Here is a 22,250-nt window from a genome sequence, read left to right on the forward strand (position 1 = left end):
AGAACAACCCTGTGTACACCCCAGGATCTTCAGAAGATTCAAGCCGGGGTCTTGCTGGACACCCCTGGAACTGAGGCTAACTTGGTGCAGAAGATTCAAGAGATTTGGGAGCTGAAAAAGGAAACAAATAAGACCAAAAGAAGGAGTAACACACACAAGCTTTCCTGGGCACTACTTAGACAAGGTTGCAAGGGAGGGAAAGTCCCTGACAGCATGAAACATCCAGAGGCTGGAGGCCAAGGATCCACAGTCCAGAAGGGTAAGAGGGCTAGAGTACTACCAGGGGAGAGGGGGATCAAAGTGACGGCTTCCATATCTGGGTGATGTCACTGAGCAGCACAGTGGGGAGTCTCTGGGTCAGAGAGCTCCGAGGGGCAGCAGGAGCTTGGGGTTTTAGAACCACAGACTCTCAATCTTACCAAGTCAGCATCTGGGGGGTTTCACGGGGTATGAAAAGCAGACAGGCTCCCCGTGGCTAAAAATCTTTTTATTGGGCTTTTTGGAGTTTATTTTAATAACTGGATTTGGAAAAATTTGAGTTTGGTGCCAGCAGGTTTTTAAGCTAATAGGCCTCAGCCTGCTACGAAGAAATAAACAACCTAGGAGCCAATACAGAGTCCACCTTTGGCTCATTTATACAACAATTAGGAAGGAGAACTAAAATAAGGAAGGTGAATAGAGAAAGCTGCTTGAACACAGATTCCCCCTCCCTTCACCCTAGCAAAAGTCTGAAGGGTTATTCCCTAAAAAGGTTAAAACAGAAGGTCTGTGGTGTGGGGACTAACCAGCATCAGTCCATGCCTCAGCAGCAAGAGCCAAGAGAAGGGAAACTAAGGCCAACCCCACCCCGCCCTCTCCCATTATGACGTCTATCTAGATGAAACTAACGCAGGATGTGCTCCACCAAAACATGGGAGCAAAGCCAGAATGAGGAAGACCTGAGATGCAGAGAGTGGGCCAATGGAATTCTGGAGATTACAGCAAAGGAGATTCCAGGATGACACCTGTGCAGCAGGCCTAGACAGCCACCAACCCAAGAGAAGAGAACGAGGTCTCCAAGAAGAAAATGGGAAACAGAGAGATCACTTGCTAGAACTGACCTTGTGCAAAACTGCACTGAGAGGCTACTGTAAGGGGAGGTACTGATTTAGCCAAGTGAGAAAAGCGTCAACTGCAGGGGAAAAAAGCAAATTAGGCAACAATCATACTACCTAACTTGGCTCTGCGATGAATATCTGCATAGGCATGTAAACCCAAATACAGTTTCCAACTTAAGATGGTTTGACTTACGATATTTTGACTGTATGATGGTGTGAAAGTGACACACATTCAGGAGAAACCGTACTTCCAGTTTTGAATTTTGATAATTTCCTGGGCTAGCGATATGCAGTATGATACTCTCTTGTGATGTTAGGTAGCAACAGAGAACTGCAGCTCCCAGTCAGCCACATGATCACAAGGGTAAACAACTGACACTCCATAGTGCACTGTGTTGCCAGATGATTTTGCTCAACTGTAGGCTGATGTACATGATCTAAACAGTCTCAGGTACACTGGGTGTATTAGTCCATTTTCTATTATAACAGAATACCAGAAACTGGCTAATTCATAATAACATGAAATTTACTTCTCAAAGTTTGAAGGCTAAGTGCAAGGTCCAGGGGGTGCATCTGGTGAGCACCTTCTTCCTGGTGGGGGCTCTGAACAGAGTCCCATGGCAATGCAGGATATCACATAGTGAGAATTTCATGTGCTCTTCTTATAAAGCCACCAGTTCATACACATCATAACCTATTAAACCATCAACCCATTTCTCCATGAATGGATTAACCCCACCTTTCAAATACCATAATCAGATTTCCCATCCTCTTAATTTTGTTACAATGCAGATCGAGTCTCCAACACATGAACTTTTGGGGGAAACATTCAACCTATAGAATTCCGCCCCTGGCCTCCAAAATTCATGTCCTTCTGACATGTAAATACATTCATTCCATCCCCATATCTCCAATGGCTTAACTTGTCCAGGCACCAACTCAATAAAATCCAAAATCCCATCTGTGAAATTAAAACAAGTTATCTACTTCCAAGATACAATGGTAGGATAAGCATAGGGTATATATTCCCTTGCTAATAGGGAGCAACAGTAAGGAAGAAAGGAGTACTGGCCCACAGCATGTCCAAAACCCAGCAGGGCAGGTATTAAATCTTAAAGCTGGAGAATAATCTCCCTTGATTCCATGTTCAGCATCCTCTGGACACTGCTGTGGAGGCTTGGCCTCCAAGTCCTCGGGCAGCCCTACCCATGTGGCTTTCCAGGGCTCAGCACATGCTTCAGCTCTCCCAGGCTGGCACTGCACACTGGTAGTTCTACAATTTGGGGGTCTCAGTGGCAGTCCCACCCTCATGGCTCCACGAGGCATGGCCCTGGTGGGGGTTTTCTACCACAACTCCAACCCCACATTTCCACTTGACATTGCTGTAGTGGAGGCTCTCTGCAGTGACTCTGCCCCTGTGACAAATCTCTTTCTGGGCCCCCAGGATTTTCCATACATTCTTTGAAATCTGAGTGGAGGCTGCCATGCCCCCGCAGCTCTTGCATTCTTTGAGCCTGCAGACTTAACACCATGTAGACTCTGCCAAGGCTTCCAGCTGGTATCTTCCGAAGTGGCAGGTCCAGCCACACCTGAATCCAATTTAGCTACAGCTGGGTCAACCAAGGAGTGCTGTGCTGAAATGCAGGGAGCAGCTTCACAAGGCAGCCCTGGGCAGCAAGCCTATGGAACACACCCAATGCCTGTTCCCCAAAACCATTCTGTCTTCCTGGGCCTCCAGGTCTGTGATGGGAGGGGAAGCCTCAAAAATCTCTGAAATGCCTTTTGGGTCTTTTTTCCATTCTCATGATGATCTCTCCCTTGTGTCCTGATTTCCTTAGCAGGTGGTCACTGGGCTACACCCTTGGTTTCCTTTCCTGAAAACACTTCTTCACTCTCTATATGGCCAGGATGAGAGTTTTCCAATTATTTGCCCTCTGCTTCCTTTTTAATTATAAATTCTGCCTTTTGTCATGCCTTTGCTGTTGTAATTCAGCATAAACTGCTAGAAGTAGCCATGCCACTACCTGAATGCTCTGTTTAGAAATTTCTTCCACCAAATCACTGGTTCATCACTTTTAAGTTCCATATTCCATAAAACCCTTCAGAATGGACACAACACAGCCAGGTTCTTTGCCAGTTCATAACAAGGGTGTCCTCTACTCCAGTTTCCAAAAGGCTCCTCATTTCCATCTGAGATCTCCTCAGAATGGCTTTACTGTTCATATTTCTCTCAGCATTCTGGTCATTATCATTTAGCCAATCTCTAAGAAGTTCTAAACTTTCCTTGGTCTTCTGGTCTTTTTCTGAGCTTTCACTCAAATCACCCTTAATACTCCATTTACAGCAATCTAAGGTTTTTCTAGCCTGCTCCTCCAAATTTTTCCAGCCTCTGTCCATTATCCAGTTCCAAAGATGCTTCCACATTTTCAGGCATTTGTTATAAATGACACCCCACTCTTGGTACCAATTTTCTGTATTAATTAGTTTTCTGTTGCTCATAACAAAATACCTGCAAATGGGTAATTTATAAAGAAATGAAATTTATTTCTTACAGTTTTGGAGGTTGGGAGGTCCAAAGTTCAGTGAACACTTCTGGTGAGGACCTTCTTCTTGGTCGGGGCTCTGTATGGAGTCCCATGGCAATGTGGTGTATCATATGTCAAGAATGGCAAGACTGCTCTCTTAAAGCCACCAGTACACACCCATAACAAGTCATTACTCCATGAATGGATTGATCCATTCACAAGGGCATAGTCCTTATGATCAAATCACTTCTTAAAGGCCCCATCTTCCAAATATCATAATCATATATCCCACTCTCTTAACACCAGTACAGTAAGGATAAAGTTTCCAACACATAAACTTTTGGGAGACACATTCAACCCATAGCACTAGGCTAAACTATGGGGTTTGGTAGGTTAGGTATATTAAATGCATTTTGGACTAATGATATTTTCAACTTATAATGAGTTTATCAGAAAGTAACCTCATGATAAGTTGAGGAGCATCTGTATGGAATTAACTAAACTTGTAATACTCCCACTCTGTAGGGTGAGGAAGGGGAAGCAGAAGGGATGGTAAGGTAGAAAGCTAAATCCTAACTGCCATAATAAGAGGCCTAAAATCATATCTAAAATTGAGGAATCAAAGATAGCAGGAACTGCATCCTATTTAGTAATGTGAAGATGGGGTTAAGTTCCAGGAAAAAAGCTGAGTCAAAAGTAGTTGCCTCGGGGCAACTCGTAGAGTGCGGTGGTGCTCCCGCTGAGGGTTCGGATCCCATATAGAGACCGGTCTGCTCACTGGTTGAGTGCAGTGCGGGCGCGACACCGAAGGTTGCAATCCCGTTGCTGGTCGCAGTACAGGCGCGACACTGAGGGTTGCGATCCCGTTACTGGTCACGAAAAAAGACAAAAAGAAAAAAAAAAAAAAGTAGTTGCCTCTGGGCAAGTTGGAGCAGTGAGCTGCTGGGTTTTCCTATTTGGTACTTGACTTTTTAAACTATGTCCTTATTTTATTTGATGACATTATAATTAATCTTAAAAAGGGGATAGACATGAATATTTTTCCTTTCAGTAATATAAAACTTGAAATGCTCAAAGTACATAAGTAACACCAGCATCTATAATACCTGTGGGGAAACAGCCAATGCATTTATATTTCTACTTTTTAAAATATAAGGAGTTTACTCTTATATTATGCCCAAACTCCCAAATCTCCCCATTTTTCATGGTACCACAGGGAAAAGCAAGTCTGATGTTTTTACCCCCAAAACACCAAAAGGATCAGTTAATTTCTTCAATTATTATTTCATGAATAATGGATTTTAAGTACTGGAGAATAGCCAACACCATGCCAGATGCTGAAGACGACACAGTGGACCCTGGAATAGAACTCAAAATGAGGACATACCAGCTGAATAGCACTGAGCAAGCTACCTCTCACCTAGGAAAAGGACGCCATACACCTATTATCTGCTCTCCTTCCTCTCAACGGGCTTATGTTGTCAGTTTGAGAGGAGCTTCTGGGGATGAGCTGAAACTCTCTGAAATACAGAGAGGGAAGAAATGTTAAATTCTTGAATTTGTTTTCACCTTTCGACTATTGCAACTAATGCTGCTATGAACAGTGGTGCACAAACATCTGTTTGAGTCATAGAGGTTTTTACATGGCCCTGTGAGACAGAAAGTGGAATAGAGGTTACCAGGAGCTGGCTGGAGGGCAGAAGGGAAAGATATTGCTTAATGGTTTGGGTTGGGGATGATAAAAAAAAAAGTTTTAGATATAGACAGTGGTGATGGTTAAACACTATGAATGTGTTTAATGTCACTGAACTGTACACTTATGAATGGTTAAAATGATAAATATTATGTTATGTATATTTTACCACAATTTTTAAAAATCTGAAGTCAAATTAAGTAATTAATTTTTGAATTTGAAAAGTGGGAATGGCAGGGTAAAGTCTCGGAGTTTGGAGGGGGAAAAGTCAGCAGGTTTGTGCATTAAATGAGGGAAGAATAAGAGAGAAAGGTCCCTGTTAGCTACAAGGCCAAAGAACTCTGGAGCTCTGTAATGTTGGAAGTCACTGGCTCTTTGCTATGTGAGGCAAACCCTGACTCCCTACCAGGTCCCCTACGAAATCATCAGCAAATGTTTCAAAAAAGGTAACTTTGTATGGATAGACCAGGGTGGGTGAAAGGTGACGAGGATTCACAAAGGTTTTGAGTGTCAAATTTAGGTAAGACAGGGCATTGCTGAGACAGCCCCTGAGCCTGGGGATTCAGGGGAATGGAGCACATATTCCATGAAATTAGAAGAAACTATGTGGAGCACACATCCCAGCCAATTGTACCAGATCTGGAAGGGCTGGGGAGTCCGGGTGGAATCTGAGATACAAAATCCAATGGATCATTTTCAAAAAGGTGTGTCTCAAAATGTTTTCTACAGAGTATGACTTTCTCAAGGAATGCATACAAAAAGGGTTGCATAGTCAATCAGGCATGAAAACATGATAGTACATCCCCTTCATGAAAAGTCACAGTGCGCATCAGAAAAATAAACACTCTGACAAGTTTCAGTATATAGCGCATGCAAGAAAACAATTCAACATTGAATAACCAGGCCTTCCCAAATGTGACCTTGGAATCTTTTTTTTCCCCAAAAAATACGTATTTAATGTCTTGCATAAGTAGTCATTCACTACACATTCTGTAGGAAATGCTGGCATAGGAAATTATAGTGGAAATTCAGAGAGATATGGTAGAGGTTTTTTTTCTTCTTCTTCAAAATGGAAATAGCTTTTTCTACTATATGAATAATATACACTCATGTTGCTAAGTTTAAATAATATGGAAAATTACAGAGAAGAACATAACATTCATCCATACCACCACACACAGAGATAAACCAATAGCAATATTTAAGTGTATTTATACTTGGATTTTTTTAAAGAGTATTTATACCTAGATTTTTTTCTATTCGTAAAATTCATTGGATTTTTTTCAAAACAAACACTGGACTCATGGTACACAGTTATTCATTTACAAATATATTATGGGGCCAGCCCTGTGGCTCACTCGGGAGAGTGTGGCGCTGGTAGTGCCGAGGCTGTGGGTTCAGATCCTACATAGGGATGGCCAGTGCGCTCACTGGCTCAGTGTAGTGCAGACCACATTGCGCCGAGGGTTGTGATCCCCTTACCAGTCAAAAAAAAAACCAACAACAACAACAACAAAATATATATATATGTGTGTGTGTGTATATGTGTGTGTGTGTGTGTGTCTGTGTGTGTATGTATACTCATATATATATAATGGACATTTGTGGACACCAATCATCCAATGATGGACACTTACACTCTCAAGATGTTTCTCTATCATGGGAAACAATGAGGCTGATTCTACCCTTTCTGGGCAGGCTCCAACCTCTCCAGTGAAGGAAGTGCCAAAGAAGGGAAAGGCTGCCTTGACCTCTAGCAACCCAACACGGGAGCATTGACAACAGGAAGAAAACATAAGGACAGTGGCTCTGTAGACTCTTGGTGTATTTATTCTGGTCTTAACCATGAGGCAGAGAAGAAATGCCAGGCAGTGCCCCAGGCGGACTCAAGCTCACAGCCTCAATGCATTTCCTTTTATTTGTAACTCAAGACTTTCTGCAAGTTGTCTTCTACACAAATTCCTACCAAATTCCTCCTCAGTTCCTCTCACACTGGTACACACTGGTCTTTATCATGTCTGTGTCCCCAAACACCTTGTTCTTGCTGGCCAAGTTATGTATTTCTAATTCTACTGTCTCAGTATGTTCTATTTCTGTCATCAAACCCATCAGACAACGTATTTCCAAACATCTCTGATGATGATTACGCTTTTATTAATATGGGATGGGTATCCTTTATCCAAAATTCTTGGGACCAGAAGTGTTTCAGATTTTCTTTTTTTTTTTTTTGGAATATTTGCAGAACACATACTGATTGAGCATCCCTAATCTGAAAATCCAAAATCTGAAATACTCCAATGAGCACTCAAAAAGTTTTGAATTTGGGAGCATTTTGGACTTTGGATTAAGGATGTTCAGCCTGTACTTTTAAATCCTCTTCATTCTGTGTATTAGTCTGTTTTTGTGTCGCTATAATAGAATACCTGAGACTGGGTAATTTATAAAGAAAAGACGTTTCTTTGGCTCACAATTCTGGGACAGCTGTGCCTGGCCTAGGCCTCAGACTGCTTCTACTCATGGTGGAAAACAGCAGGGCAGCCAGCGGGTACAAGATCACATGGTGATCGGAAGCAAGAGACAGAGAGAGGGGAGGTTCCAGGTCCTTTAAACAACCAGCTCTTAAAGGAACAGAGAGAGAAGTCACTCACTCTCCCCACCCCGCAGGGAGGGCACTAATGTTTTCATGAGATCTGCTCCCGTATGACCCAAACAGCTCCCAATACCACGTTGGGAATCAGATTTCAGCATGAGTTTTTGGGGGGAAACATATCCAAACTCTATCACTCTGTTTGGAGTTATTTTTTGTATTGCATTCTATTTCATCTTATATTGATAGTTCTACTTTCTTTTTCTTGGCCCTTGCAAGTTATCTCTTCACCAATAACTTGTCTGTTATTTTAAGGATGTTTGGGACCAAAAGCATCTGATTTTTTTCTTTTATCCCAATCCAAAAACACTGTCTTTTAATAGGAGAAATTAAGCAATTCACCTTTATTGTGACAGCTAACATATTTGAATTTTTTCCTGCCATCTTATTTTTATAGGTTTGTTGACTATATTTTCTATCTTTTGTTTCTCTAATTTCCCTTCCTTGCTATTTTGGTCAACTTTTCTTTTTGTTTGTTAATTTCTTTTTCTAGCAATTTGGAAATTATATATCACTTTTCTAATCAAAATTTTAAATATCTATTTGAAATTATATATCTAATAAGTATACATCAATGGCGTACATATTTATAGGCTCTATGCAACATGGCAAGATTTTCTACTTCACCCCATCTCCCAGATTTTACTGAAGAAACCACATTAGCATCAAGAATTCAAACTTAACTTTGCATTGTATTGGCTTAATTGTTTACTTATGCATTATTTATACCAATGCTTTCCATTTCTTGATTTATCTTTACTGATAAATGTTTTCATTTGGTTGTGCACTTCAAGCAATTTCCTTTTTCAGAAATAGTATGTAGAGACTTTGAACTCACTGTGTAAATCTGAAAACACAAAGACTTTCATTTGCCCATTTACATGGAAGACCTTAGAAATCTTGCATATAGAAAGCTTAGAGAAATCTTGTTTAACAGCCCACTCCTTCTAAAATATGTTAGTGTTGCTGTATCACCTGGCATTTGGCTTTGGAGGTTAAAATTAGTATTAATCTGATTCACTTTCCTTTGAAAGTAGCCTGCTTCTTCTTGTTTAATCCTTATTTTTTATTTTTTTCAAATTATTGAAATTCAGAAATTTTCTAGAACTTACATACCAAAACCAAAACTAAAGCATCCACTATCTGCCTACACAACCCTTAGTTTCTCTCATAATTTCCCCATCTTTGTTTTATTCCTCTCAGTTCCACAGTCATCCTCCAGCTGGTCTTCCAACCCACTAATCCAGTTCTGGTCATCTGGTTTCTCTTCTCACTGTAACATTTTTGGGAACTCTGTCTGCCTCCATTGCATTTCACAGTCTCTTCTTAATCTCACTGAGGTTATGAATCAGTGCTGGTTTTAAGTCTTATTCCATTTCTCTGTTTCACTGTGTGCCACTCACTCCAATGGCTTTTTGAAGTTGCTATATGATATATCCTGAATATTCACAAATGCTTCAAAATGCTATGCACATGGAGCACCGCGCAGTCAATATGATGCCAGAAACTAGAGGAAGTGTGTTACATACAGAAGGAGAAAAGAAATGTAGAATCAAAATTAAACATGAGGACATTGTCTTATTGTCTGTGAAAACAAGTGGTATGGGAAGGTCAAAGACGCCTGTGCAAGTGTGGGTTTCCAGTGGAGATGGCAGAGTGGACCTTATTACCTCTTGAGTGCTCAGAGTTTTTCTGTACATTTGTGCTGTATAATTATACGGATCTATGTCTTTATAAACACTGAGTATACGTACTACTGTATTGTTGTCGTTCTTATTTTTCCATTCTCAGAGCTCTCCAGGCCTAAATCATCTTCCTGCAGCTACTTTCAAATAAGCAAGAGCAAATGATTTCCCCTACTCCACCATTCATACAAATCACTGGAGGGTGAGGTGGGGGAAGGAAGACTGCCTGCCCCAACCCCAGAAATCTAACTTGGGGTACCTGAGATATGGTCCAGTTGGTTAGTTTCCTATTGCTGCTGTAACCAATTACCACAAACTTAGGGGCTTAAAATAATACAAACTTACCATCTTACAGTTCTTGAGGTCAGAAATCCAAAATGGGTTGGTAAAGCTAAGTTCCTTCTGGAAGTTCTGGAAGCCCTTTGTCTTTTCCAGCTTTTAGAGGCAGCCCTCATTTCTTGGCTTATGGCCCCACAGCACTCCAGCCTCTGCTTCCATCCTCCCATCTCCTTCTCCGACACCCTGCCTTCCTCTTTCCCTTAGGTTACATTGGGCCCATCCACATAATCAAGGATAATCTCCCCATCTCTAAATCCTTAACTTAATTGCATCTGCAAAGCTCCTTTTGCCATGTAAGGTAACACAGTCATGGGTTCTAGGGATTGCAATGTGGACACTGGGGTGTGTGGGGGGGTATTATTCTGCCTGCACACCTAGGAACCTGCATTTCTTTTTTTTTTTTTCCTTTTTGTCTTTTTTCGTGACCGGCAATGGATCGCAACCCTCAGTGTCGCGCCCGTACCGGACCGGGACCGGCAACGGGATCGCAACCCTCGGTGTTGCGGCCGCACCTTGCTCAGCCAGTGAGCAGCCGGTCTGTATGTGGGATCTGAACCCTCGGCGGGAGCACCAACACACTCCCAAGCGGCGCACTGTAGCAGTGCGCCACCGGGCCGGCCCAGGCACCTGCATTTCTAAAAAGAACCAACATACTACCTGGTGAGAAATACCAAACTAGAGGTAACCACATGACCACTGGAACTGTTCTTTTAGGGCACTCTTTCAGACCCCTTCACCTTAAAAGTGCAAAACGAACGCAGTGATGAAGAAAATTGATCATACGATATAAACAGAACACCATCCTCAACAATTTATTAAAATATTGCAATATGTACCTAGACCTACCTACTCTAAGAATTAAGTGGCAAATCAAATAAGAAAACACATTTAAGAATAAGTGGAGTAAAATAATAATCAAACTAAAAACCTGGGGTGTGACGTTCACAGAATCACTGGAAGTCTGCTTTCCACAATGAAATCAAGAAGAGGCCCTGTGGTTAGTCTTGTAAATTTTTTATTAGTCCTTTCACGGTAAGCTTTTGAACAGCTAGACTCTTGTACACTCAAAAAATATACTTCCATTTTTTTAAAGCTTTACTTTTCCACTTTTCTTAAGCTATCTCACGAAAAGAAAGGAAAATTTCTGAATTGCTTAAATACATTATTAGGAGACAGAATCTAAATTGGCCAGTCTTCTTAGCACATGCCCATATTCCAAATGTGTCACAATTCATATTATAAATAGCACCCAAAATTGACAGATTTTATAATGTGGAGTTTCCTGTGCTGCCATTTACCGGTGGATAAAAAAGTTAGTATAATGAAAATGTCAAGAAATAGCATCACTCTTGGAAACCATGAAATAATGAAAAATGTAGTTATCAGTCACTCTTAATGCTTGCCAAACAAAATGTTAAATATTGTCATAGGTCACCAGAATCACAAGCAACAACCCTCATGACACAGAGATGCATGCGGGTTAACAGAATCTAAGATCTGTCCAGCAGCTGATCGTATGTGCCCAACTGAACTTGCTCTCACCTGTCACACCAGATCTGGTTTCATATTAATGGCCAAAATGATAGGTCTTCTCCATCTTATACTTGCACTGCTAGCATTTAATTTTTGAATCTGGGTATCCTATGTTGAAGCTGGGACTTCATAATTATATATATACTCTTTATCACACTTATGCCATTAAAAATGTCACTTTCTTTGTTGGCTTCAGTCCTTCCTCCCCCATCCTAATTCTGACAGAATCAGGTAAGAGGGAGAAACGAGTTTGTGGTTGAAATCTGCAGACAGTGATGATCTGAAACTGTATTTCACATGGTTCTCAGAGAAGGAGCCAGATCGTCAGTTACAGAAGCCAACAGAACCAAGCACTGCCAACCCCAGCAGAACTGGGGTGAAGGGAGGCGCCCGTCCCTAGCAAAGGAGCCAAAATGACAGGTCATCCTCACAGGCAGGCTGCTTGCTTCACCCATGCCCGACCTAAGGCCACGTACCCGTCTCCGCACAAGAGGGCTGGACACAGACCTTCAAATACCTACTCAACCTCTACTTTCCCTGAAGCCCAGAAGGCTGTGTTACAGACCCCACTACCTCATACACATCGTCTCTAAGGAGAAACCAATCCTGAGGAAAACGCCTGGGAAATGCAGGAGTGAGAACAAGACCTTGTGCGGAGCCCTCTACCCAGGACCCCCGCCAGCTCAAGGGTTGGTGAGGAGCCCACGGACATTCACGGGGATGCGTGGGGCCGCTCAGACCAAGAGAGGACAGGGACAACACAGCCACTCATGCTCCAAGACCCAAGTGATGAGGAAGCAAAAACAAACAAAAAGGACCGTGAACTTCCAGATGATCTCACAACACAGCATGTGCAGAGAGGGAAAGTTAGAGACCCTGACTGCGACCCCCGTTGATAGAAACCTTTTCCCATGCCGGCTCCATCCATTCTGCGGGTCTAAGCTGAAATGTCACCAACTTGGAGAGGCCTTCGCTGAGCCCCCAGTCCAAAGCAGAGCCCCAGCCACCCTTGATTGCATCGTGGTTTTCCTTCTCAACTCATATTGAAATTACTTACTTTCTACTGCCTCTCTCCCCTGCTCCGGAACACTCGCCAGGCAGAGGCCTAGTCCATCTCGTCCAAAGCTGTATTTCCAGCTTCTGGCATAGGCCTGGCACACATCAGGCATTGTGATCACTATGAAAGGATGGGTGGGTAAGTGGGTAGGTGGAGGAAGGGAGGGACGAAGGAGGGAAGAAGGGATGGATGGATGTATGGATCGATAGGAAAAGGAGGGAGGGAAGGAAGGGAGGATCAACCGTCACCCTGTACAACCAGGACCAATCTGACCAGCTTTAATTTTCCTGGAGATCATCCCTTCCCCATAAAAGAGCCAATGGCCCACACTGAGTCTTGGGTTGATGGACAAAAGAAAAGAATGGAAAACAAAATGGGCAGTGTCTGAGGAAAGGGTGCCAGAAGTCCTCAGGGTTGCCCCGGTTCCTGGTCTACTGACACTGCTCCTCTGAGCTCCCACCCTCCCCGAAGTGCTTCTAACCGCTCAGCATAAGTTAGCCATAGCTGACTTCTGCTGCTTATTCCCAACACATCCCATTCCACAAGTGTGAGTTACAGTTAAGGGTTCTTAATGCTTGCTGTATGTCAAAACTGTTTTTCAAAGCCTTACATGTATGCACTCCACTTGTCTCACCCTCACGAGGACCTAAGAAGGAGATGCAATCATGATCCTGTATTCTAAAGATGGAAAAGCAGAGGTCCCAGTGGCCAGGTCAGGAAACCTGCATAAAAACACAGTGGCAGTAACAGTGGAGCCGGGGTTTAAACCCACAGATCTGGCTACAGCATCAGTTTTCTGAACTACCATATAACACTCCCTCCTGCTATGCCACACTGGCCCCTGCAGGTGCAGTTTTCTTGCAGCAAATAAAGAATTCTGCATGACCTATGTTTTTTATGAATCTAAACTTTTATAAAACAGGTCTACTTAGAATGAGATCCACCTGAGTCATTTGGAATCTTTCACAGCTGCTGAACTTTGCTTTGAATCATTCTCCTAATAATACAATTTTGTAACTTGACCCAGATAGATTTTGTAGGCATGCTTTTAACAAAAATATAACCCTTATTTTGTGGAACCCTCTCCCAAAATTTATATAACATATGAAATTAATTTTAGACCTGTAAATGGTAAGCAATGGTAAACTCATTAGTGTAATTATAATCTTAGAATCTCTGGCATTTGCAGGCACAGAATATATAGAACACAGCCTGAGGAAGAAATAAATAAAACGTGAAGTAAATCTCATAAGCCTGTTTTCACATGCAAAAAAAATTAAATTACAATTTTTATAAGGGCAAAGAGTGGGAGGGGAAGCAAAGAGATCAGCCCACTTGCCTCTCACTCAAGGTCTAAGAATCCTCATTGTCTGTTCTTCAAATTAACGAGGTGAACACACAACGGCTCTGACTGGAGTTTGAGCAGTAGAAGTGCTGGCGTATATGCATTTTCTTTCAGTGTGAACAGGCTACTTTGATAGTTAGAAAAACCATGACAAATTGCCTAAGATTTCATCCTTTGTTGCTGTAAAACAGCTCTCTGGCCACAACATGACCTATCACTGCAAAATGCACTTACTTTCCAGCAGGCAGGCAAATGGATCTTGCAAAATAGGAAATTAATGACATGTTCTCTCAATGCGTCAACCCTAATTCTAGCTTAAAAGACTTCTGTTAACTCCAGGTAACTCCTGCAACATTCCTGTTTATAACCTCTATTCCAATTTCTTGCAATTATAATAAATGTCACCTCGGGCTCTGGGCCCCACCCGCCTCCCCCCAGGCACTGGGCTCAGCCTTCCGTACTCCATCCGCCCCGGGAACACACCAACCAGCCTGAGTTCCCCACGTGCTTTGTGTCGTACTGTAGCCTGCTCCTCTGTCCACCTTGGACGCCCCTCACCAGGTCTCCACATCACTGGCGCCTCTTCATCATCCTGCTCCCTGCTTTGAATGTCACCTCCTCCACACGGTTTTGCATGGAGAACTGCTCTTTTTCCTGCGATCGGTACTATGTTCATGTTCAGTCATCTTCCGCAAGTGTGAAGTGTCTCTGATCTGACCCTCTGCCCACACTACAAGCTCCTCTGGGGCCAGAAGCCTGGAGCCTGGGTCTCCAGTGCATACAGCTGGCCTCCGGCAACAACTGCTGACCAAGGCTGCAGGAGCCCACACCTGAGACAGCACCCCTGGAGACAGCACACACCTGCAGGTGCTGGTGGGCCAGGCTCCATCCCAACCCCAGCTTCAGCCTTCCTCTCTGCTCCCAGCTGCATCCTCCCCAGGGATGGGATCCATGCTGCTAAGCCCTCGGCAATCCCAGCAGGCCTGGAATCAGCTAGCTCTACCACTGGCCCAGCCTCACATCTGGGCAACTGCCTCCCAGGGGAACCCAGGTGTACTCGCCTGTCCTCCACCTGCTCACTGCACCCCTGGCAGGCCTCCATCGTGGTGTGGGTACATCTTTCACTCCCGACTGAAGCTCCATGAACATAAAGAACATGTCTTGTTTATAACTGAATCCCCAGCAAACCAGGTCTCGATCACACCCACTGCCCTGTCAGAACCCCAGGTACACACCTGGGCCAACCCCCTTGGTCTTGGACCCAGCCCCAGCACAGGTGGCTGCAACTGCATCCTCTCTTCCCTATTCCCTCTCAACATCACTGGGGGGCGTCTAGCCTAGGAGGGTAGGTTCCAGCTAACCTAGTTAACTGGGCTTTCAGTTGCGTTTCATTGTAATGAACACCAGGAGCCAAAGATGCAGGGAAGAGTGGCGCCGGCCTCGACAGGCTCATGGGTGTCCTTTCCTTTTTCCTCCTTTCCTTGTTGAACTAATGCTTGACAATCTCCTTTGCCCTTAGAAATCCTAAATTCCAAAGGTCATTTATCTCATTTTTTCTTATGACTGCGCATATTCATTTACGTATCCACAAGAGAAAGATCAATGTATTTAATGGTATAAATCTTATTCCCCATCACATAACATAGCTAGTTAAAAATGCATTCTTTGGAGTGAAGATGAAGTAATTCTCAGAAAGTCCCTTTTATTCAAATTTCACTCTTGAGGAACTCTAGAGAGGATTTCACCATCATAGGCTTCCAAGGTGGCCCCACAGCCCATCCCGGCAGCTGGTGAAAACTCCCGGCAGGAGAAGACTCTCCCATCCTCTTCTTTCCCACTGCCTGTCCCTCAGGGAGAGACCTCGGGGACACCAAAGGAAGCCTTTAACAGAAAAATCTGGGGACCCCTACACTGAAGGAGGCACAGACCTTTTGGCCCTACAGTCGGTACATCCTCCTTACCTAAAGCAAACCAGCCTCACTTTCCATAAAGAACCAAAAGCAATTGATTTACTAATGACTCCAGGCCCCTAACCCTGTCCCTCTAGCCCCACACTCTGCTTGATTTGTTGCCGTAAGACTTATTACTATCCGACACTATCCGACACTTACCATAGATTTATTTGTTTTTCTGTTTACTCTCTGTCTCTCCTAGAGAATATGAGCTTTGTACAAGGGTACCTAGAAATAGATGACCTATAACATCTGCTGAAGGAGCTAACAAACACGAGGCTACCACCGCCAAAGCGGCATGCCATTTCAGCATACATCTTGATTTTTAGGAATTCAAGAATTCCCTATCATCTTTCAAAGGGGTCATACGGGAAGAATCCAGCAATCTATGAGCAAGTACCTGTGCATTTCATTGTTTCTACTTTGGAAGAGATGGTTGTTCTGTGATAGGGCTGGTATTCACTAAGCCTTTTAAAAAGACGTGTTTCCCTGGTGCGTAGGTCCACATTGTAAATTGTTTCCACAGCCTTCCCAAATAAGCCTCACATAAGAAGTTTTGTGGATTACTGGATATTTGTGTGATTAAAACAACATTCTTGCCTTTCGTCAATATCCCTTCACCTGTTCAGTGTCCCAGGCTAATCCACAGCTGTGCAACATATCATAACTAAGATTCAAAGTCCCTGAAAGGGTCATGTGCTACACATTGCAGAATGTCCAAATGCACACAAGACACATCAGTACTTTGCCAAATAAACAGCTAAGAAAAGAGAAAAAATCTTGCTCCAGGGGGTTCTACCTGAAGACACATGACCAAACTACTCCCTCTTGAATTAAACCTTACAGCTCAAAGCATGTTTCTCAAGCTGAGCTCTGAGGACACCGTGCAGGGCAAGGGTGGTGGCAGCACAGAGAATCTAACATTTGAGAAACATTTTGTGAGACTGTGAAAAAAGTCCTGTGTTGCAAATTAACACTTCAAGATGAAATTTTAGTAAGAGTCAACAAGAAAGCACGGCAGATGTGGCCCAACTCTTATGCGGACTCCAAGACCTATGTTTCTCAGAATGAGAGTTCGTGCCTCCCAGGGAATCTCAGATGTGACCATGGTTGAGAAACTGCTCTAAACTCAGTGACACTTGCTTCCTGAAACCATTCACTGTGGTCTGTTTCACGAGTATTGAACAGCCTGTTTTTTATTCTTCCCTGTTTTTTCCCTCTTCCCTATCCCTTTCCAGGTTGTTCCCTACTTACTCCACCCTGCTTGACAAACATGAGTTTGTTTTCTCCTGTCAACAATTTTTCCCTCACATTTTCCTTTTTGGAAAGTCTGCCTTTGTCTGGCATTTGTGTTTTTAAGTGAGCAAAAACGTGAGCTCAGAGATCTGTAGCCACTCTGTGCTCTTCAGCTAGTTCCAGAGTAGGGGTGGGCTTCTCAGTCTGTAAACCCTGAGACAGAAAGAAATAATGCAAATTTCAAAGGGAGAAATCCCCCACAGATGCAGCCAGACCAGATTTAGGTACATCTACTCGGTATTCCCAAGAACAAGCAATGGGGAGCATATTTTATCAGGACAGTGCATCCTGCATGATGCACTTGCTTGGGGCAAGTTTTCAGTACTGCTTGTTTAACTTTAATGTTTGCTAATATCTTTTTTTTTTTTTTCAGATGATTTTGAAAGCCCTCAGAGCATTTTTGTAGTGCAATTTTAGAAATTGTTCTTTGGTTCTGATCAAGCCTTATGGGAGGAGAAAAAATAAGGCTCTCAGCTTCTTTCAAGATGATATAGCTTAAAAATATATGCAAAACATAAATGGGACATGCTTTCTCACTGCGGTTGATGTTAAGTATTACATCCAGTGAGCAACTTGTCCTGATTTGCTCTGCAGTTTCCAGGTTTTATACTGGGAACCTCCTAAGTCCTGGCTGCTCACCTAATTTTATCAAACATGACAGCAGAGCATATGTATCTATTGGGGAGCCATTAAACCCTTTGGTATTGATGGTGCTGGATTGGCCATAGCAACAAAGCTAGATCTGGGATCTAGGATAAGAAGCCCCTGTGGGTCCATGGAACCATCCTAACTGGTCATTTCACTCACAAGGTAAGAGCATGTGAAATTGCTGCCATTCAATCAGGTTCAGATATCACAGATCTCACCATTTGTCACAGTCCATATAATGTCGGGAATCATAAGACACCTGACATTCAACTGGACAAGAAAAATGTGGCTGTTTAATGCATGGGTAACATACTCAAATTATCTTCTACATGTCAGCAATATTCCATAGGTCTTGTCTATGTGCAAAGAGCTATGGGTTCCATCACTGAGGAAGTGCCTTTGCACAGCCTCCAGAGGACGTGGACTTTTTTATGGGATATAGCAGTGCCTGGCTGTCCCTTGGGCCAATAGCTTTTAAACTTTAAGTGGACTTTTATTTCCCAAAGACATTACTATGCAGAATCCAATATATAAAACAGAAAAAAATGGTGTTTTATTAGCAGAGATTCATTTTATAAGTTCAGATTTAAAAGATTTATTATATATTCAGTCAAGAGAACACTAAGGTTGGAAATTGGAATTACAGAGGACAGCCAAAGTCATAATAGCCTACAAAAATAATTTACTTCTAGTATTAACTTTGGCTGCCCAATATCAAGAAAATTCTGAAAACACACTGGTTTCACTTAGAAATTTTAGGATACACTTAAATTAAATGCATCCAGAAGCTTGAAAACAAGATACAGGGAACACTGATTTCTACACTGAATCATTAAAAGGAATCGATAAATAGCTTATCCACCAGTTTAAACATTAATTACTTGGCAGAAAATATTTTTCAAACATATCTGAAGCATTATGAGATTTCCAACAATGTTACACTTTAAAATATATTATTACTTCGGTATCTATTGTATCATTAGACAAAATTCCAAACAGATTTACTTTATTTCCCCGCTGACTCCAAACCTCCTGTCCCAGGACTCAGAAGGCCCAAGGAGACACAAACGGGCAGGAGCTGGGGGCCAGGCAAACAAAACTGTCATGAAAACCTCCTGTTTTCATCTTAAATTTTATTTTAAACTTTACATCCTACTTCATTAACTATCCAAAGCCAGGGAAGATGTCCCTGGCTTTCCTGCTGCTTCCCAGCACCTCCCATCTTTGCAAGAGGCCAAGGGAGAATCAGCTCATTGAAAAGAACTGGCAATTCTTTCCAGTAAACAATAACTTCTTAAAGCCTAAAATCTGCAGTGGACTGTAAAGCTCTCTCTATCAAGTACATAAGCCAAAGGCCAATATTTAAAAAAACATAACTGTAATAGTTTTGCAACTAGCTGTAAAATGCAAAAATTAAATAAGTGTTTAAATTACTAAAATAAGCTGATTTGGATTTTAAGAGAAGTAACCAGCTCTCAAGATAAAAATAAATACACACATGCCAAAGATGGTCCTAAAAACAGTCTTCTGTATGAAGTGGCCTGTTTCAAGGGTAACTTAACACTTCATATAATATTCTATCTCCAATTTCTATTATTATTCACAATTCTGAAAATAGACTTAGATTCTGGATAATTAACGAAATCTTCCCTTTCCACTCGCTCTTCATTATCATTCATCAGGGTCATGTATGTACTTCTCTTGTCAATTGTAATCATTTATTTGAACCAGTGTCTCAGTGGTTCATTAGCTCTTCATTAGTGCCTGTAGGTTGGATAAAATGTGCTTGAATTTCCAAAGTAAATGCAAATCTCATTGGCAACGCAGCCAAGATGTGAATTCCCAGAATATTTTTAAGTGAGACAGTTCCAATCAAGACCCTGGCTCTTCAGTGAGAAGAGGATGTCCTCCTGAATAGTGGAAAATTCATGTTCCCATCCAGTTCTGAACATCAATTCTAAAAGCCCTTCAGTGGCCACACGGTTAGGCTTCATCTTAGACCTGACCTTGGCATGCAGGAATTTGTCTCGTTACTTAAATACAAACAAGGAGTGCAAATCGAAAGAACTCAACACAGATTTAAGAAGCCAAAGTATCACCTAGTCAGCAACTGAAAAATACAGCTGCAGGGCCCTGCCCTGGAGAGCCGAACTCAGTGGCCTTGAGCACAACAGCAGCAGAACAACAGCAGACCTGGATCCAAATCCTGGCTCTGGGCTTGGACGCTGTCTAGACTTGCACATCGCGAACTGAGCTTGGTGGTTTTTTCTTCAAAAAAGGGATAGTCCTGGGGTGGAGACTACAGAGATCACGGAGAAGTGCTTCGCATAGTCCCTGACACAGAGTAGGCCTCCACGAGCGACTGCTCCTACGAAGGTCACAGATGCATTTCTCAGCAAGGGAAAATGGAATGGGAGCATCCAAATGCAGGCCACGAGACAGAGGAACAGGTCAGAGGGCCCTAAAAGGGCCTAGAAGTGACGACACCCAGTAGTAAGGAGCTCATCTTGCACCCAGATCATGGCTTCTAATAACATTCTCCAAAAAAAGGAGAGATGGATAAATGGCTGATGCTAGGGCTACAACAGGGAAATTATATAAGCCTGAAGCATTTTGTAGTGGTAGGAAATAGGAAGTACTAAAAACTAAATAAACAAATAAGGGGGGGGGTGGAATACTTAGAACAACAAAATAAATAACCACAGTGTTTGATTAACCTAAAGAATAAGATAAATATCCAGGAGCCTGTATTGGTATCAAAAATGACTGAACAAATAAATAAGTAGGGGGAAAGGGATAAATCCTCCTTACAGAAGAATTCCAAATAATAAATGTGAAAGGAAGGAGGAAAATAGGAAATCACCATGAGGACACCATGGTGATAACTGCTGAGCCAAGATCCACACGAGAATATATAATTAGTGATAGAAACTTTAAGGAGGAACAGGATATCTTCATTGCCTCAAAGTATCTCCCCCAGGATATTTACTAATTACTGTGGTTTTAACATATGTCCACTTATTCTCTGACACTCCTTCCTCCAGGAGGTGAAGCTTGATCTGCTTGCTCCCCTTCAGTGTGGGCTGAACTTAGTGACTGGCTTCTAAGAGTATGGGAAGGAGAAAGATGGTAACTTTACAGAGGAGAGACCCAGCAGACACCACCTTGACCAGGTGACCGGTATAAGTCACACGCTAATGTCATAATACAATCCAATGAGAAGGGTACCTCAGCTCTGTGGTACTCTTCCCTCAAACCCATAACCCCAGTCTAATAATGAGAAAACATCAGACAAACCCAAATGGAAGGATGTTCTACAACATACTGAACAGTACTCTTCAGAGTGTCAAAGTCATGAAAAACAAGGAAAGACTGAGAAACTGTCAAAGATCAAAGGAGACTACAGAGACAGGACAATTGAATGAAATACCCAGGTTTGGATCCCTGAACATAAAAAGGCCATTAGTAGAAAAATTAGTGAAATCCAAATAAAGTCTGTAGTTTAGTCACTTTTAGTTTTGACAGATGCACCACGGTTACATGAGAGGTTAACCTAAGGAAAGCCGGGTGAAGAATATGGAGAAACTCTGCAATGACACTTGAATAATTCTGAGAGCAGCAAAGGTTCGTTCCACCTCTGAGTTCTATCTCACCACTTGGTTCCATGGTAAATAAAAATCACACCATCATTCTCCAGTAAATGGGGTTTGTTGGTTTTAAAATTCTAGAATCCACCTATAGACAAGCATGACAGCCTGAACTACCATTAAAAACACCGACATAGGTGGCAGCAGTGGGAGGTAAAGGGCAGCGGACCTGGAAGAAGGGCAGCCACCTACTTTCCTCACATCGCGTAGAGAGAGGACTCAAGAGATCCTGTCCTCAGACAGTGCCTCACGAAAGGCAGCTTTAAATGTACTATTAATGCCATAAAATAACCATGAGAAGAAATAAAAATTGTAAACAACAAAAACCATGAGGAAACAACAGGGGCCAAAAGAGACTGTTCAAGGTCCATGCATCCCTATGGCCTACATGAACAGATAGTGACCATCATTAGCAACCAGAGAATACAAACCAAGAATCATCTTATATTTAGTTCATTGGGAAAAAGCCTGATGATAGAATTGGAACCAGAGAATACAAACCAAGAATCATCTTATATTTAGTTCATTGGGGAAAAGCCTGATGATAGAATTGGAAAGAGTACGGATCCACGAGATGGAGGTACGCACAGGTGAGAGCAGGGAGGGAGGGAGAGTATAAACAGAAAGGCCTGCTCTGGGAAAGAGTTGAGCATTATCTCCTAGCATTGAACTTCCACAGGCCCCTATGCCCAGAATCTGACTTGTGGGCATATAACCCTGGAAAACCCTTGCACACATGCACCAGGAGATCAGTACAAGAATATTAACCTCAACCTTAACTGCCTT

General features: G+C 42.5%; 1 protein-coding gene across 1 annotated transcript in view; it reads left to right on the forward strand.

The window, feature by feature from the left end:
- Positions 1-21,242, forward strand: part of LOC103605040 — an 85,753-nt gene extending 64,511 nt beyond the window's left edge. The window contains exon 5 of the mRNA XM_008589622.1: positions 21,087-21,242. Coding sequence (XP_008587844.1) covers positions 21,087-21,242 — 156 coding nt within the window. The remainder of the gene's footprint in view (positions 1-21,086) is intronic.
- Positions 21,243-22,250: the final 1,008 nt, after the last annotated feature.

Source organism: Galeopterus variegatus, unplaced genomic scaffold, assembly GCF_000696425.1.
Source record: "Galeopterus variegatus unplaced genomic scaffold, G_variegatus-3.0.2 Scaffold5558, whole genome shotgun sequence".
NCBI classification, from domain to species: domain Eukaryota; kingdom Metazoa; phylum Chordata; class Mammalia; order Dermoptera; family Cynocephalidae; genus Galeopterus; species Galeopterus variegatus.